This window comes from Microchirus variegatus, assembly GCF_963457635.1.
Source record: "Microchirus variegatus genome assembly, chromosome: 22".
NCBI classification, from domain to species: domain Eukaryota; kingdom Metazoa; phylum Chordata; class Actinopteri; order Pleuronectiformes; family Soleidae; genus Microchirus; species Microchirus variegatus.
Window position 1 is genome coordinate 7,166,709 of NC_139823.1, and position 17,154 is coordinate 7,183,862.

The window sequence follows — 17,154 nt, forward strand, 5'->3', positions numbered from 1 at the left end:
CTTTGATGAAAACATTGTGAGGGACACTTTTCACAATGCACTGTTAGTTGGACTTCCACCATAAAAAAAGGGACGAAGTTAGTGTTGCAATCCAACTTCTTTTTTACTGTAATTATCCATTCGTTTTAGTCACACGATATTGTTTGTGCTAATGAGGAAAGTGCACACAAATGCAAGTAATAAAAAAAAAAAACAGGTCCCATGTGGTAAAACTCATTTCTTATACTATGAAAGTACCAGAATGCAGCATTTTGTGTGCTTTTTCTAAATTATATTATCGATGTGTATAAACACTCTAATTGTCTTACATATGCTTTTATGTAATGTACTTTATTCCTATAGCCCTTTACAACAGCCCACAGGTGACCAAGGTGCCTTACAAAATAAAAGCCTTCGGCATTAGGCATTAAAAACACGGTATAAAAACAAATGCATCAAAGCGTATATAAACCAAGGCATAAAAACACAAAAGAAAAAGGTGAATAAGAATAAAACTGGGTATTAAAAGCCATTCTGAATACATATGTTTTAAGTTTGGATTCAAAACACTGCAACTTTCCTCTGATCTTTGATCCTTGCGCGACTTGATGAAATCTCATCACCTAACTCGTCTTTGTCCTTGTCCGACCCCCAAAATGAACCGTAGCACAGACACTTATGAGTACCTTGATGCGTTCATTGATTCACCGCTCACTTATCAAAACCATACTCATGATTTAAACATGAAGCGCGACCATGTCTCCACAAAGATTTCACCGAACCGAACAGAGCCTGTAATATGCATAATAACCAACTCTGTTTTAGCAGCTAGCCATACTTCCAGATGGTGACTCTTAATAAACTGCTTAATCCAGTCATTTGCATACTTCACAGTCCAGAAATCTGAAGGAAAAGATATTGCAGCGGAAGATTAACACCTGTCTGAGACATGTATTTAACACCAGGTGGACTGACGGAAATCAGTAATGATGAGCCGTGGCACAGGAGCCAGCTGCCAAGTAGACCCTGAAAAGGAAGGTGGGCAGGATTGGAGAAAAAAAAAAAAACCCTCAGGAAAACACCAGCATCCAGCATCACCTGCCAGACTCTGACCTGCAGCCCTCAAGGGAATTGGAAGAGAGGAACGGTCCAGGAACAGCTGGCAATAAGACACTGTTGTGGAGCTGAAGGTAGAGTGAACCAGGTGGAGAGAGGAGGAGAGAGGAGGAGAGAGGTGAGCCCAGAATCCAGTGAGATGGAAGAGTGTCTTTGATGGTGTCTGTATGCTCTGCTCGGGGCAAAGTGCCTAAAGAAGTATTATTGCAGAAAATCCCCCTCAAATCTGTGAAGAATATAACGGTAAACTGAGTTTATAAGATTTTACCCAACATACTGTGTGAAATCAGTGCCACTGCAAACAAAAGTTCAACAAGGGAGAGCTTTAGAGACATTTAGAGCGAGAGAGTATATTTAGATTGAGAGCTGCCTTTTAATCAGGCCACGGCACTGTGTGACTGTCAGCAGGAACGTCCCAGAAAAATGCAGGGATTCATCCACTTACCTGCTAATGTGTGTGTGTGTGGATTTCTGAGGAAATGCTGAGTGGGCAAGTGGGCGATTAAGAGAGAGTGAGAGAGAGAGAGAGAGAGAGAGTCTGGCAATCTGAGTCTTTTCCCTGAGCAACACTCTTTTAAAATGTTAGCTGCATCCATCTGCATGGAGGAACTGTGCTGTTTTTACATTTATGACATTGTTACAACATGTTAGGAAATAAATGCTGATGTGAGAGTTCATCACTAGTATAAAACCAAAACATTTTATTTATTTATAATGTTATATATAACCTTTATTTAACCAGGCAGGACAGATTAATAACAAAATCAACTGCAAAAAAAAAAGACCCATACAGTAAGTCAGGGGTCTCAAACTGGCGGTCCTGGGGCCACATGCGGCCCCCCCAATCGATTACATGCGGCCCCCCACTTAATATCATGTTATAATGAAAACATGGCCCACGACCTCACCGTCTTTTAACAGAGTGTGTAGCTGAGGCACAGCTGCCAGTGAGGTGATAGAATATAATATATGTTTGCTAGAAATGTTTTTATAACAGTAATAATAAAACATTTGGTCATAATTATCCCATTATTAAATGTATCATATACAACTTACAATTACATATATAAATACACTTGTTAGGGCCCAATTTATGATTTTGCATCATAAATTGTATTATTAAGTATACGTGTGATATCATGATGTAATATTGTGAACAGTTGTTTCCCCCCCCCCACTTTTTGTTCTCTAGGACGGCCCCCTCTTGACCACAATAGATGCGCATTGGGCCCCAGGTCATTTGAGACCCCTGCTCTATGTAAAAATGCATCAATGTTAGGAAAATGTTGAACTGAAAGATGTAATTTTTTCAGTGTTATAATGTTAGAATAGCCTGTTGAAGAGAATCGATCCACTACTATGACGTATGTGTGTGTGTGTGAATGGCAAATGTAAATAACTGTGTTTAAAGTACTACGTAAACTTTCCAAGTGCAACAGCTCACAATACTTCAGTTTTTTCTGATCATTTTTAATGCCTCATCACTAACTCTCTCTCTCTGTCCTTTCAGATCCCGTCCTCCACTGTTATCAGCTCATTCCTCTCACCTGTTGCTCCACACCACCTTCTCCTCACCTGGAGCCCATTAGTTTCCCTGTGTTTATACCAGCTCACGACCACTTTACCTCTGCCGGATTGTCTTGTGTCTATGCCAAGCTCTCCCGCAATTCTAGTTTTGCAGTCCACTGGGATCTGACCTGTTTGTATCTTGACCTCTGGATTCTTGCCTGCCGTTATTTGGATCTGTTGGACTTATTTCCTGCTACGTTCTGCCTGTGTTCAATCAGGTAAGCCAGTGCACCTCACACCAGGTGTAGACACAGATTTACATTGCTGTTCACTCTTATAAAATGCTGTTGTGTAAAGATAGTTGATAAACTTACTGTATTTTAAACCATTGTGTGGGAAAGTCCACAAGAGCAGTACAGGAATAAGCCACCAGGGGGAGAACACAAGCTACAAGAATGTATCTGTCTTTCAGATTCATTTATGATTGATTTTTGATTTGACTTGACCATTGAATATACTCTCATATATGCACTTTTATGCATTAATGTTGGCCTTGTCATGACCTTGTTTGACCTCATGGAGACCAATTTCTGGTCCCAATAAGGCAGAAACCTAATTTCTGAGGAAATGGTTAAAGTAAGGGTTAGTGAAACGTCTACATTGCCCACACTGTCTGGTTTTTTTCTGTGTTGGTTTACTCTGTGAATGCAGCATCAGAATTCAGTAGCCTCTGACCCTGAACAGGAACAAGTGGGCACACAAACAAACAAACAAACAAACAAACAAAAAAAGAAACTGTCTGCTGTAGCTGCGTCAACCACCACTGCCTACGTGGACTTTATAATACCAATTTTAAATTCTTTATGGCAGACTGACATCAGATGACCTGCAAATTACCAACATATGCAAGTCTTTCACTTTCAAAGCTTTGGCATCCTGTAGAAATACTTTTTGGGTCAGTTCTCTGCAGATGAAAGTTGTGTATACAATTTATTTAGATAAACAGAGCGGACAGAACGACAACCCCACTGAAACATGACTTAATTGTATAATTTAACTGCATGTACTCTGGAAACTCTGCATGAAATAGAAACGATCCAAGTATTTTAAACTGCATGTGACTCACGTTAAACCGCACCGAGGAGATTCAGGTGATACATTTTTATCCGTCTGGTTGTTTTTCTGTCGACTCGAGTTTCATCACAGTTCGGTGTGTTGTATGTGCTTTTATATTTAAAGAGACAAGGTGTGAAGAAAACCGAGGCGAGCAGCTTGATGATGAACTCTCTGCAACCTTGCAGTTCTTTGCGAGTGGGCTCTCTCTATACGTGCAGCTCCCACCCATTGATATCAGCACTTCATGTCTTAAATAATTCAGCAGAAAAATATCATGGCACCACCTGATTCTCTGCAGATACTGTACTCCTGGCATTGGATTATGATGAGGTCTAAGCGGGGTTGCAAAACAAGCTATTTTAATACTAATAATACTTTGTATTAATGCTTTCCGACAGCTGGATTTTGACTTCTTGACTTCCCTCAATGCTGCATCGAAGTTATTACCAGTGCTGCAATGTATATCAGATATTCTAGATGTGAAGAAGCTGCAATGGAAAAACCTACAGGAATGAAAAATGTCAACATTACACACAAGCATCACATGAATTAATGCGGATCTTTTCTATCCCTTATATACACTGACGCTAATGATGTGTTTTGATGCAAAGCATGTTGGAAAACGCTCAAAGGCATCCGAGGCAGAGCTTCTTCTTCTTCTTCTGCGTTGCCTTGTAATAATATTCATAGCACGATAATAGCAGTAAAATACTATTATCATCATTTTTGAGGAGACTGAAGGAGAAACTGTGGGAAAGTGTGCGGTTTCACCTCCACAGTGTCAGCCTCTTGAAATTATGAATAAAAGGACACCCTCTTCTATCCCCACCCGGCTACGAGCGTGCTTTTACCAGTGTTTCTTCCCTCCCACAACGTGTTTTAGAGACGTGGTGTCCCCCTGGGATAAAGCTGATCTTTCATGGACATGGAGTTAAATATCAAAGAGCATATCTGAGTCTGAGAGCCAAGGGATGGGGGGGAAAAAAAAAATATCTCTGGTTCTGTGAGCCAAATGTGAACATGAATATGTGCATAATGGAGTGCAAGTGACACTGCGGTGCTTTGGAGCACAGAAATGTTTTCATGTGTGGATAAAGTAGCTGGAGCAATTAAGCGGACTGGCTGATGAAGGTCCTTATTATCGTTTTTTTCCTCCTCTCAAATGCTCAGGTGCATTGTTAGAAACACTGGGGGGGGGGGGAAGAAGTATTGTTTTAGAGACAAGGTGTTCCAAAAAGAACAAATTGCTCAAAGATTTTGCAATCAACGAACGTGTGTGGCTGCTGAGTGCTTGTCAAAGACAGCAGACAAAAAGCCTACTTAGGAAAAGAAAAGAAAAAAAGTGCAAGACTGCAATCAACAAAACCCGCTACTGTTTTCTGATTTTATAGAAGCCGATATATTTGATGTGATACCTGCAGCAGCTTTGTGCGAGACAGTAAATAATCACACAGACAAAATCGTTGTCCTTTTCTGGAGAAAAGTTTTTCTCTTCATAAATTCCAACATTCATGTTTGTTTTTCCTGACACACACACACACACACACACACACACACACACACACACACACACACACACACACACACACACACACACACACACACACACACACACACACATGCATACCACAGCCAAATTTTAAAAATGTATGAAGCAGGATGGAGCATGGTTAAAGGTTCTGTCACTAACGATGCCGTTAGAAGCTTTTAGTCGTTATTAAAATGACCTTTGAACAGATAATCGCTTTCACCACGCTCTTCCCTTCCCACTCGTACTTTAAATTCTACGCAAAATAACACAACTTTCCAAGCAATTCTGAAAATCAAACCATTTTTTGACTTTTATTCAATCCACGTAAGGACAGCAGAGATGCATTTTTTTGAAACAAACAAGAACATTGTATTAATCCAGTGCAGTTAGGTTAACTGTCAGCTGGTTTGTAAATCGTTCACGTCCGTGTGACATAAGGCCTTATTTTTTCCTCTTTTAGACCGTAGTGACTCGCATGACCAGCTCTCGTGAACTGTTGCTGGGTTGGCTGCGTGGCTCCGGCTGCCTCAGGTGGCTGAGGAGGTGGAGGATGTTGTAGGAACAGTGTTGGTCTGCCACTGCGCCGCCACTGTTGGGCTCCAGTCCTCCCGCGGTTGTCACCACGTCTGTGGAAGTGGAGCCGGCGGCTGTGGAGGCTACCACCATCAGGGAGGAGGTGGAGGTGGACACTCCTACCCCAGTCTGATAGCCCTGGGTGGGCTGGGACACAGTCCTGTCCACAGCGGTGTTCTTCAGGTCGTCGCTGTCCATTGACTTATTATAATTCAAGACCTTCCACTGCTGGTTCACCGCCTGCCACCGGTGGAAGATGCGAAACACAGAAGGTCCCTCGTGGACAATTAGAGCTGTTGAGATCAGAGCAACAAAGAGATCAAGCCTGTATAATGTTACTAGCAGAGGAAGAAACAAAGAGAGAGAGTAAAGAAATCTTTAACAGCATTGCATCATAATAACCCCAAGATAAGATATTTCTTTTGAAATAAAAACAAAACACTACACACGCGACGCAACTTATGACACAAAGATACTCACCATTTTCAGATTGAGCTAAAGTGATGCATCTGTTCTCTGGGGTCATTCGATAACATCTTATCAGGGTTTCAAATTACTTATTGATTTGTGCTCATTGAACTGTGTACATGAAAAATTGAAATCAATCTGTGACATTGGCTTCTTAAAACCAAATGTTTTACAGTGTTTATGCACATAGAGGGGAATATATATATATAGGTTTGGATCTATTTATTATGTACACACTGTTGCACTGTATTTTTTAAGCTGTATGTAAACATTTAATAGTGTTCTATTGTTCTATACAATCAGATAATAACAAGAGCATAGAGTAGAACAGTTGCAATGTGTAAAATACGTCTTAGGGAAAGTTATAAAACACTGTTTCATGAATAATTTATTTAATGGCGATAGAAATACAATAAATGCTTAAAATAAGTGTTGTCACTGTGTGTAGAGGCTATATTGTCTCACAGATTACAAATAACAAAGCATCATAATAGTTTTCTCTATATGAATTAAATAAGGATTATATGCTGTTGCAACATTACTGACCATATGGACTTCAGAGTTTTTTAATAGATTCCTGTCTATCTATTAACTTCATTCAAAGTGAGGTCTCTGCACTGGTGACAAAGCTAAGATCTGTAAAATGCAGTGAGTTTATGACACCACAGTCGATCATCGCCACCAAACCGGGGACAATCAATCTCCTGGTCTCATCCTGACGCAGAGGCAGTTATGTTTTATTTATTTATTTATTTTTTTTGTAATGCGAAATGCCATCACACAGTCATCCAAAACTCGAGGGCCCCTCGGGCTCCAGAGGCCGACATCTGGCTTCAACCGCTTGCTTCAAGTTTCAATTTGGACTCCCACACAAAAGGTTTAGAAGATGAGAAGATGATTAAAATGTTTTTTTTAAAGCCCCTTTGGGTTGTATATCAGTACACAATGGTCGTCAGTGTTTGCACGACAGTGACGCCGCAGCTTTTATTAAAAAGTGAAATGCATTTTAATGAATGCAAATAAAACACTTGCTGTTGCTGCAAAACACACACACACACACACACACACACACATAGGTGTGTGCAGCATATATTAAAAAAAAGGAAGCTCAAACAATCCTGCACTCAAATAATAATGAACTGAAATATAAGTTTCCACACACCCAGTATTGATTTAATGGCGTTGTGTTAAATATCGAGTGTAAACTGTCAACACTTTGCACACAGCTGGAGGATATAATTATTGACTCTGCTGAACAGCTTTGACATTATGTTTACTTTGCTGCATGAAAACATAATAATACTTACGGTATAATGTGAACATAAAAAATGTGAAAACTCATTCCAACAAGTGCAGACTTTTAAAAGAAAAACCAGCTCACCGATGCACACGACATCCATGAAGCCATACATGCCGTAGCAGATCTGGAAAAGCAGGTCTTGTCGCTGCCAGCGAGCCGACGGGCTAAAGGACGACCACACCAGCCAGGAGATGCTGGCCATCAGGAACAGTGAGCCCAAGATGGCTGCTGCTATCTGCACTTTCTCTATCACTGTCAGGGAGATGGCCTGCCACTGCAACAGGACAAAGACAACAGTCAAACTCTGGCTGTTTTCTTTCTTCTTTTTTTAATAACACTGAAACGGGAGCGAGGAGAACACGCATAAAGACGAAGATGAATAACTAAGAAGATTAAGACTTCATCGTAATTTAATCAGGCCATTTCCAAACAATTCAACTGAAACAAAAGAAACAGCCTTCAGGGACAGGGATTGATAGCGCTTACATTAGAAGCAGTATATTAAACACAAAATCTAAATTCTCAAGCACAAATCTATGGTAAAATGACTTCCGCTCAAAATATTCTGAAACAAAGAAAGGTTGTGTTATTGCTATTTTATTTATCTATAATATTTCTGGTGGAGAGATCGGATGACAGAAAAGACCTGTGTGAAGAGCAGCAATGAAGACAAATATGTTTTCTGAAAAAAAAATTAATTCTAACACCAGTGTTTCTGTAAACTAAAAATGGATTGAAATGCGTGACAATTTTCCTGATGAGACATCAAAACATTGTTCCAAACACTGGTCAGAACAAGGGCCCTTTCTGCATGGAGTTTGTATGATCTCCCTGTGTGTGTGTGGGTGTTCTCACGGTTCTCTGGCTTCCTTTCCCAGTCCAAAAACATGCAATATGGAGATTAGGTAAATTGGACATTATAAATTGACCGTAGGTGTGAGAGTGGATGGTTGTTCGTCTCTATATGTGGCCCTGTGATGGACTGGTGATCTGTCCAGGGCCTTTCGCCCTATGTCAGCTGGGATTGGCAACAGCGCTCTCCATGACCCACATGTGGTGAATAAAGTGGTAGAAGATGGATGGATGGATTATAAGGACTCATATTGGACACTTTAAATTGACCATAGGTGTGAGAGTGGACGGTTGTTTGTCTCTATGTGTCCCTGTGATGGACTGGCGACATGTCCAGGGTGTACCCCGCCTTTCGGCTTCTGTCAACTGGGATTGGCACCAGCGCTCTCCACGACTCTCATGTGGAGGATAAAGTGGTAGAAGATGAGTGAGAGTGAGTGAGTGAGTGAGATGAATGAATGAATGAATGAATGAATTATAAGGACTCTGCAGTTTGCCAATCCTTAATTCTCTGTGTCTTTTGCAGAAGACTACTCCTAGTTTCTCTTTACTCCAGGAGGTCCACACACTCTTCTGGTCTGGTTTCTGGTTTGACCTTGGTTCAAATTCCATTCCGATAACGACAGTCTCGCTGCTTGCATCACTATGATCTCTCTGGTTCAGCTCAGCAAAAAACGCATGTGTGTTAATGAACACGACTATGTTCAACTGCTTCTGCATACTGGGTCCACTTTCTTTTTTATGCATGCACACATAATAGCACTCAGTGACTAATCTGAGAATTGACTTGCCAGTGTATGCTGCAATTTCTTCATAATCCTTTGTTTCTTATTCAACTGTGTTTTTTTTTTGTATTCTTTCGGCTCACCTGTAGAGGGTTCTTCGTGCTGATGGCAATGACCTGATATTTGTAGTAGCAGAGCTCACAGGCCCACGACCCCCTCTCACTTATCCACTTGATGAGGCAGGGCTGGTGCGTGCAGCGCACTGACCCGCTGCACCGACATGGGCTCAGGAGCTCCCCCTGCAGGAGAGACGAAAAGTCACACAGTCACGACAAGCAATGCAGTAAGTGTTTGGAACTTTTTTGTAGCTTTTCAGATATTTTTTTTTTTTGACAGTCTGGTAGATATCTCACTCTGAAAATCTGTGCTGTCAGTTGTGAATGAATGCACCTCACAACCTGTGCCAAACTTTGAAGTAAAAAGAAAGGAAGAAGAAGCAGCAGCATAAATACCCGTCCTGCTCTTTTGAGCAACAGCACACAAACTTCCCTCCAAACAAAAAAATATCAAACTGTGGACTGTTTGAAGATAAAGCATCGCATTGTAACTGCACAAGACTAAGAGCCGGATAATAAGAAGACATATGTGCTGTCGCCAACCAGTGATTGATGATCCTTGGGTTTTCTGGTTCTATTTCCCCCAAAGCAGTTATTTCTTCCACATACAATATACTGCAGGACACACTATATACACACACACTTGTAATTTTGTTGCAGTTTTTTTTTGTGCTGGATCGCTGATTTTTCTTTGAGTCCTGGCAAGCATGCATCTCGAGTACAAAACACACAGCCATGTATTGGCAGAACATCAGTTCAGGTGTGAAATAAAACCTTAGCCTTGCAGAAACTCCCTCCCCCAAAAATGCTGGATTACTTGCATCATTGAAACGTGTATAGGATTAGTCACCAACGCTTCTGTCACCGAGTGAAACCACAACAATGCTGTCAATGATGAACACTGTTATTGTTGCTGCAGCGCTTACACTGAACAGAGCTCATTTAAATGTTGAAGAAACACTTTGTCTCTGTCTGTAGCTGATCTGATCTCACATCCTGTGTGTTTGGGCGCCCTGCATTTCACTCATATTCATCCATCACTTTTAAACCAAATCCAACATTTTGGACAGTTATTACAGGCGATATCGTTGCTTGACAAGCGTCCTGTTGAAGATGAAGAGCGAGGAATACTGCAGTTGATTGTGTTTCACTAGTGGGATTGAAGAGGGTTGCTTAACCTACAAAACCAGACCCTCACTTCGGCATTTCAAAGCTGTTAAAGGTCTGTTTTTGAGAAGCATTTGAGCAATAGCATCTACAGTACATGGTCAAATATACTACTGATGTTTCTAGGTGAAAAAGCTTGGATTTAACAGCCTTCGATTTAAACTTTATCAACATCTACAGTAGAGTTTCACAAAAACCTCTTTAAAGTAATTAAATATAAAGACAAAGATCCTTTGTTGATCTTCATGTGGGAAATTCAGCAGCTACAGAATCCATGGACAGAATTAAAAACTGGAAAAGTGACAGGAATAGAGTGTCCAAATCCACTTGGGCAGTGCTAGTTCATCAGTGGGAACATATATATCACTGCACCCGATGCATGATTTAAAAGTGTTGCACTTTCATTCATGGTTGTGCCCTGAGCTTTTAGGAAAGGCCTTTCACTTTGTGGACAAGCAGACTGCTGTTGTTTGTGATGAGCGCATGTCCCACCTGCAGGTACTACATTAAAATGATATACAATAATAAGATACCCACCACGTCCTATAAAATGATAAGAAAAAACCCTGCACAGCTGCAGCACATTCACATTCCTCTGCTTCAAGATAACAATGATACCAAATGTGCCTGACTGACCACATCTCATTTGAACACCAACTGGCCTGCAGGGCACCGGTGTATTTTCTGTGCAACTGTCCAAAACTAGAAATGACTCGGCCAGATTTTAACGTATTATGATGCCGCCGCATTCAGCCTGTGGAACAAATGGCGGGTCTATAAATTCTCGCTTTGGTTTCCAAGATCGTTAGAATACATTAATAGTTCTGTCATATGGAATATAGATGATGCAGACCTTGACCCGCTGTTTAAGAAACTTGGATCTATAGAATGTTCCATTGAAATCAACACTTTTCTGTACAAAAGTTTCGATCATAACTGCACTGACCGAAAATAAAAAGGCTGTGAATGGAAAACCCTCCACCTCCTATAGCCTTATGGCTAATGTAGTATTCAGCACTCACTGTGTCTGTATAACGTGAGGATACGGCATAGAGGGTTTTTAGCAAAACAATTCTAAAATGCAGCGAGGCTCCATGGTGTCATTTTGCTGACATCTCTGACAGACGGAGCAGTAGCCCGGTCAAAAGCAGGGAGCTAGAGGAGAAAAGGCCCATCTACAGATGGTCAGGGTGGGAGTGTATTGGCACCAACGGCAACACTTCTGCCTTGTCCAGGGGGACTCAGACTGCTGACTGTGGCTGGCCCGATCACAGCCAAAAGCTGAAACCTAGATCACTTCAGTACAACTGAGACGAGGGAGAGAGGGAGCAGGAGAGACTGATAACAAACCGGGCATTACACCCCCACATATAGAAAGTGGTAATATCCTTTTGTTTATCAAATTGCTAGGTTTATTGGAGAATGAAAACAAATAACTCAACAAATGGATGAAGAGGATGATAAATCTGGTCACTTTGGTCATGTCGATTGATTCCTATGTGCTGAATTATCCTAAAAACACCTCAGTGCACCCAATTTCCTCCTCGGAAAATTGGATTTACTTTCAACGTATATAATGGCGTGAAGCTAAATTAGAGATGGCCACACACAATTCTTAAGGGCGTGGAATCGATGCGAGTGAACTCCATTAACTCCAGACGAAGGGAAATTGTGGTATAATAATCTAGCTACCACACAAGCTAAATGACAGCGGTTTATTTTTTTTTACAAGAGCCAATAACATTTGAGGCCACAAGCATTTTTTTCCAGCAACCTGTAATATTGCCGTCATCTGAAAAAACAGCTTCATATAATCGTTTTTTACTACATTCAACAAGTTCAAAGACGTCTAATCATCTAAAAATTAATTTGAAAGTCGGATCGTTTTGAATTTATTTACCTATAATTAGAAGTCATAAAACATATGCTGGGAGACTTTCCACTCACTGCTAATTTTACGGGAACCATTAGGCCTTGGGTGACACTTAATGGACCTTTTTAAAGTGACTGAATAAAAATGAAACTGGGGTCTATAATTCAAGTGTAAGACTTCACAGCTCCTGTCTACAGACTTCAGCCAAGCCAGGACATTTTATGTGGTTACATAACTTGTTTATATCTCATTCCAAAATAACTGGCAAAGGAGCTGTCCTGCATATGATGTTCTACAGAAAGCAGAGTCCCCTGCCACTGTGGGGCCATTTAGAAAAAGATGCTCTCTTGACCCCCTCAAGGCTTCTTATTGTGCAGCAGAAAAACACACCATGCAAGTGCATTATCTGTGCTATGATTTAGGAAAGAATTTTTTTATTTTTTATTTTTTTTAAGTAGGATTCCCATATTCTCAATGGACAGAGCAGTGACGGCCCAAAAGACCACTTCAGTGTAATAGTCACAAATATTTCAGCATGATTTTTCATGGTAGTTTTTTTAAATATCCCTTTTAAAATATTGTACAATACATAAAGCAGGGCTGAGGTCAAGAACAAGTCTGAAAGCACAAATTTGAATAAACGAGCTCTGTAAAGCCTCGCACTGACTAGAAATGATAATTTGACTGAAACATGATTTATGTAAAGCTTAGGTAAATCAACCCCAATGAATAACCTGAAGTACATCAGTAGAAAATTAAGGAAAAGATGAAAGTATGTGTTGTAATAGCTCAGTTTTTGTGTGCCTGTGTTAAAGGGTCAGTTCTGATTATTGTCTCTCGCTGTATGCCTGCCTACACACATGGCTGTAGTTCTTATCTTATCCACACTGGCCATGGAGAGATCTTTAATGCTAATGTATAGACATCAACAGCAAAGTGCTGCAATCGAATTATTTCACGTTGCCAAAAAACGACAACTATTTTTGTGTTCACTTGCACAGCGTTTTCTTGTTGTTTTTTGGGTGAATGGATACTTTGGAAGCAATCCGCTCGATTTAGCATTGATTCATGACAAGTGAAGCGGAAATAAGTATTTATTCAACTATATATGTGAAAGCATGCGAGCATAAATACACAGTAAGTATTGTCAAAAGGGAAAATGGCACAAAAATGTAAATATGTATTTGGTCTCTTATACCATATAGTCTTATTAAAGTAGATTATCATTTATATCTTTCTGCAAACTTCCTCCCTCCCTTATTTACTCCTGAGTTTCTCAGCCTTGGGGGTGGAAGTGTTTTGAAGGTGGGCCGTCACATCACATACTGTCTACCTTAGTCTATGTGACATCCTGGAGGCTAATAGAAGAGGAGAATAGATGATAACTAATGTGCCTGTGTCGCACAGTGACACACACAAGACAGTCTGCGCATTCCTCCTCATTCTCCTTGTGTCCATTTACACCTCAGCAGATCCATATCTGGACTTTACCCAAACTAACAGCAGCAGTGGCAGAAAAAAGGAGGGCTGGTGATAGATAAGAACTTGCATAATGATAGGATGACACAAAATCAAATGCTATTGACTAGCTGCAAAATGCATTGATGAGCCGAGCTGGAGGAGACCATGGGAAACACTGCAAATTCTCGTATCAGTACTTTGTATGCACTGCAGAGTGCACCGACTTTCTGTGAGAAAAAAAAAAACAAGGATGAGGCCTCGTCTTCAAATTTCATAACTAGACCCGTGTCAGTGATAATTACAAACGCTGAGCTAAGAGGTGGATTGATGCACACAATTGTTTTGAGGATAATGAGTTGATGAAACAAAAGGCAGACTTTAGGACATACACTGTGCAATGACCATGAAGCGATCATCAAAATGTGCTGCTTGGGCAAAGAAAGACTGCACCTCGGTTATCCTGCTCTTGCTTCACATTTTAAAAGCGCTCTACCTCCATTATAGTTGGTGAGGTGTGACATACTGTATTAGTCATTGTGGTGTCAAAGGCTCTGTCAAACAGTTTAACTAATGTCTGCAAATTGTTAAGTCCCTGCTCCGCTGTTATCATTTAATATTATTTATTGCTGCACACACTTAAGTCGGCTTCCTTCCCATTCTTCCTCTCCTGATTGATGTCGTGTGACGCTATCATCACTATGTGGCCTAAGATGTGAGGGCTCACAGTGTGGCCGACTTGAAGTCTTTTGCTCTGTGCACATCGTTATTATTTTCAGACAGACTTCTCTTGCATGTAATGATTCAATTCATATAGCAATTGGCTATAATGGGTTTGTTTGCGCATCACTGTGTGTCCATCACACAGTGATGCGCAAACAGTGAGTCTCTCACCTATCATCTGTCACTATATCGCTCTCTCTCCTTAAGGACGAGTGCAGGGTGTAGAAATTTCTCCTTAAGGATTAGGAAAGGATTGACCAGAATATCTCAAAACATGAAAGCCTGCACATAACTTATTATACTTACGAACAACAAAATTGTCTTACATGTAACAAATATCTCATGACAGATAGATAGATAGATAGATAGATAGATAGATAGATAGATAGATAGATAGATAGATAGATAGATAGATAGATAGATAGATAGATAGATAGATAGATGGAACTGTGCTGTAACATCTGTGGGATCACAGTCTTATTTTTTACACAGTCATTTTGCAAAACAACAAAGTTCGCCCACACCTCCAGTGTGCACTTTAATTTGTTCAATGCTTGTTGACATTGTGTTTTGTTGTTTGTTTTTCTTAACTTGTTTTAATTAAATATATTTAATGACTGCTCTGTGAGCCGCTGAAGTTATTTTTAATTGAATTGAACTGAATTTAATTGACCAAATCCTAGATTTGCTACTGCACAGTTTTTTTCCCCTCCACCCAATATTTATGAGGGGGGGGGTCCTTTTTTCACTTAGGCCCCTGCCCCATGAAATGTCAGTGCACGCCACTGCCAGTAAATCATCAGCACAGAATAACAGTTGTTCTGCCACAGCGGATGAATCCTATATGTGCACATTAGAGAGGTAATTCTAAATAATTGATGTTGCACTTCATGACACCAATACCTCATGTTTACATTGAAAGCATTATTCTCATTGACTTACATGTTCTGGTCCCTGGAAGCAGATTCTGCACACGGGCGTCCTGAAGCCACTCTCCGTGTAGCTGGTCAGAGAGAACCTCTCCTCCAGTTTGCCTTTGGAGAAGTCGTCGGACGAGCTGCTGCAGACGCGCAGGGCGGCCGACAGCTCTGCAGCATCCACCCAGCCCGCCGCCGGGACTCGCTCTCCACCCGGTGGCCCCGTGGCCCCCGGCGCAGGTGAGGCAGTCCGGTCCCCTGCGCGCTGGTGGCTCCGCGTCAACGTGTTGTTGTTGTCGGGAACGGCGACGCCTGTCTCATGGCTCTCCGCGGTTTGGCCGCTCATCGGGGTCAGCGGGGGCAGCGATGTCGGCGGCGCTGGTGGCCCGAGCAGCAGCAGCCTCAGGTCACCGAGCAGGACGCAGCAGCGGCTCTTCAACATCCCCCGGCTGCGCTGCATCGAGCTATCTGCGGCCAGAAAAGTCACGGCACCGTGCAAAGGTGCTGCTGGAAGAAAACAGCATGCACTGTATGTGTCCCCGTCATGAGAATGCACTCCTTCATATAAGCTGTGGGATTGTGTGTAGAGGCTGGAGGAGGGTCTTTTTCCTTTAGTTTAACTGTAGCATCTGACTTTTATTGTCCTCCAAAATCCAAAAGGCAAATAAATCCCATCGATGCAAACAAGTGTCTGAAGCCATTAAGTTCAGTGAATGTAGCAGCTACAAGAAAAAAAAAGTCAAATGTTAGACTGGTGGTAATGTGCACTAAAGTCATAAAAAGGCTGTGGCCCACTGTCACAGTCTGCCTGCTCTCTACAACATAAACTAAGCTTCTCCCTCCAGGTTCACGACGAGCGCACAAACCCAGAATCAGATCCGATCCAAACAGACTACGAAACCAAATGTCAGCGCCCAATCTTAAAATTCAAAATTGCCTTCTGACACGAGCGAAATCCTCGTCTAAAGCAGCACAGCTCAGATTATACTCTCGGTGTTTTTGCAAGGATTTCAAAGCAAATGAAGTCAATCGATGGTGTGCCATGTTAGGAGGCGAAATCTGTCTTACCTGGTCAGCGACAGCGTTTCCTATGTCCACAGTTTTTTTTTATTATGGGTATCTAGCCAGACTGCAGGTCGCTGGTACATCTATATGAAGCCATACGTCCCGAATTATGGAATCCCCATGTGCCAGGAACAAGCCGATGGGTTCGCATACACCTCGGTTAAAATCCAAGCAGAGTGTCGGACCGTCCTGCTCCGGGTGAAAAGCATCCGTAGCCCCGGATTCTCCTGCGATCATTGGCTGCTGAATCGATGCTGCAGCTTCAGCACCATGATTCCTGGGACAGCTCCCAGACGCCACACGTCACCAGCGCACAGTGATGCAAGCAGCCAACTCATTACTAAAACTGTGCACCAAGAGCCACACACACACACACACACACACACACACACACACACACACACACACACACACACACACACACACACACACACACACACACACACACACACACACACACACACACAGGGTGTGAAAGGGTCAAAAACACAGCATATACACCCAATCCAGTCCAGATTTATTTCAATATAGCACATTTTAACACAACAACTGACTAAAGTGCTGCACATTGCATAAATACATAGAAACAGACAGGATATGAAACAATGTAAACTAAAGGCGTGATCAAATTACAATTAAAAGGGAATTAAAAAACAATAACACACA

At 41.5% G+C, this 17,154-nt stretch overlaps 1 protein-coding gene across 1 annotated transcript; it reads right to left on the bottom strand.

Annotated features, from left to right (window-relative positions):
- Positions 1–5,707: 5,707 nt before the first annotated feature.
- Positions 5,708–15,883, bottom strand: LOC310943298 (E3 ubiquitin-protein ligase MARCHF4-like; the record flags this gene model as incomplete). Its single annotated transcript, XM_083908840.1, has 4 exons — positions 5,708–6,117; positions 7,674–7,866; positions 9,313–9,468; positions 15,449–15,883. The coding sequence occupies 4 exons, from the start codon at positions 15,881–15,883 to the stop codon at positions 5,708–5,710; spliced, it is 1,194 nt and encodes a 397-aa protein (XP_083764966.1).
- Positions 15,884–17,154: the final 1,271 nt, after the last annotated feature.